The 343-nt window shown below is 42.6% G+C and overlaps 1 protein-coding gene across 1 annotated transcript; it reads left to right on the forward strand.

The window, feature by feature from the left end:
• Window positions 1-4: 4 nt before the first annotated feature.
• Window positions 5-326, forward strand: LOC106820611 (methionine synthase-like; the record flags this gene model as incomplete). Its single annotated transcript, XM_014825118.1, has 1 exon — window positions 5-326. A coding segment is annotated over one exon (322 nt), but the record flags the coding sequence as incomplete, so codon positions are not given.
• Between the last annotated feature and the right edge of the window lie 17 nt (window positions 327-343).

Raw genomic sequence — 343 nt, forward strand, 5'->3', positions numbered from 1 at the left:
CAAATATCCAAAAATACTGAATGATGAAATCGTTGGTGAAGAAGCGACAACGTTATTCGCCGATGCACAAAAAATGTTGAAACAAATTGTTGATGAAAAATGGTTATCAGCAAGGGCTGTTATCGGTTTCTTCCCTGCGAATAGTGTCGGTGATGATATTGAAGTGTACGCCGATGATGATAGAGAAGAAGTGAGAGCGATGCTGCACCATCTACGTCAACAAATGGCGAAACCGTCAGATCGTCCTAATAGCTGTATCTCTGATTTTGTTGCACCGAAAGATTCAGGCAAACAGGATTATGTTGGTGCTTTTGCAGTGACGGCAGGTATCGGCATCGATGAG

The sequence above is a fragment of the Priapulus caudatus genome, unplaced genomic scaffold, assembly GCF_000485595.1.
Source record: "Priapulus caudatus unplaced genomic scaffold, Priapulus_caudatus-5.0.1 Scaffold34238, whole genome shotgun sequence".
Taxonomy (NCBI): domain Eukaryota; kingdom Metazoa; phylum Priapulida; class Priapulimorpha; order Priapulimorphida; family Priapulidae; genus Priapulus; species Priapulus caudatus.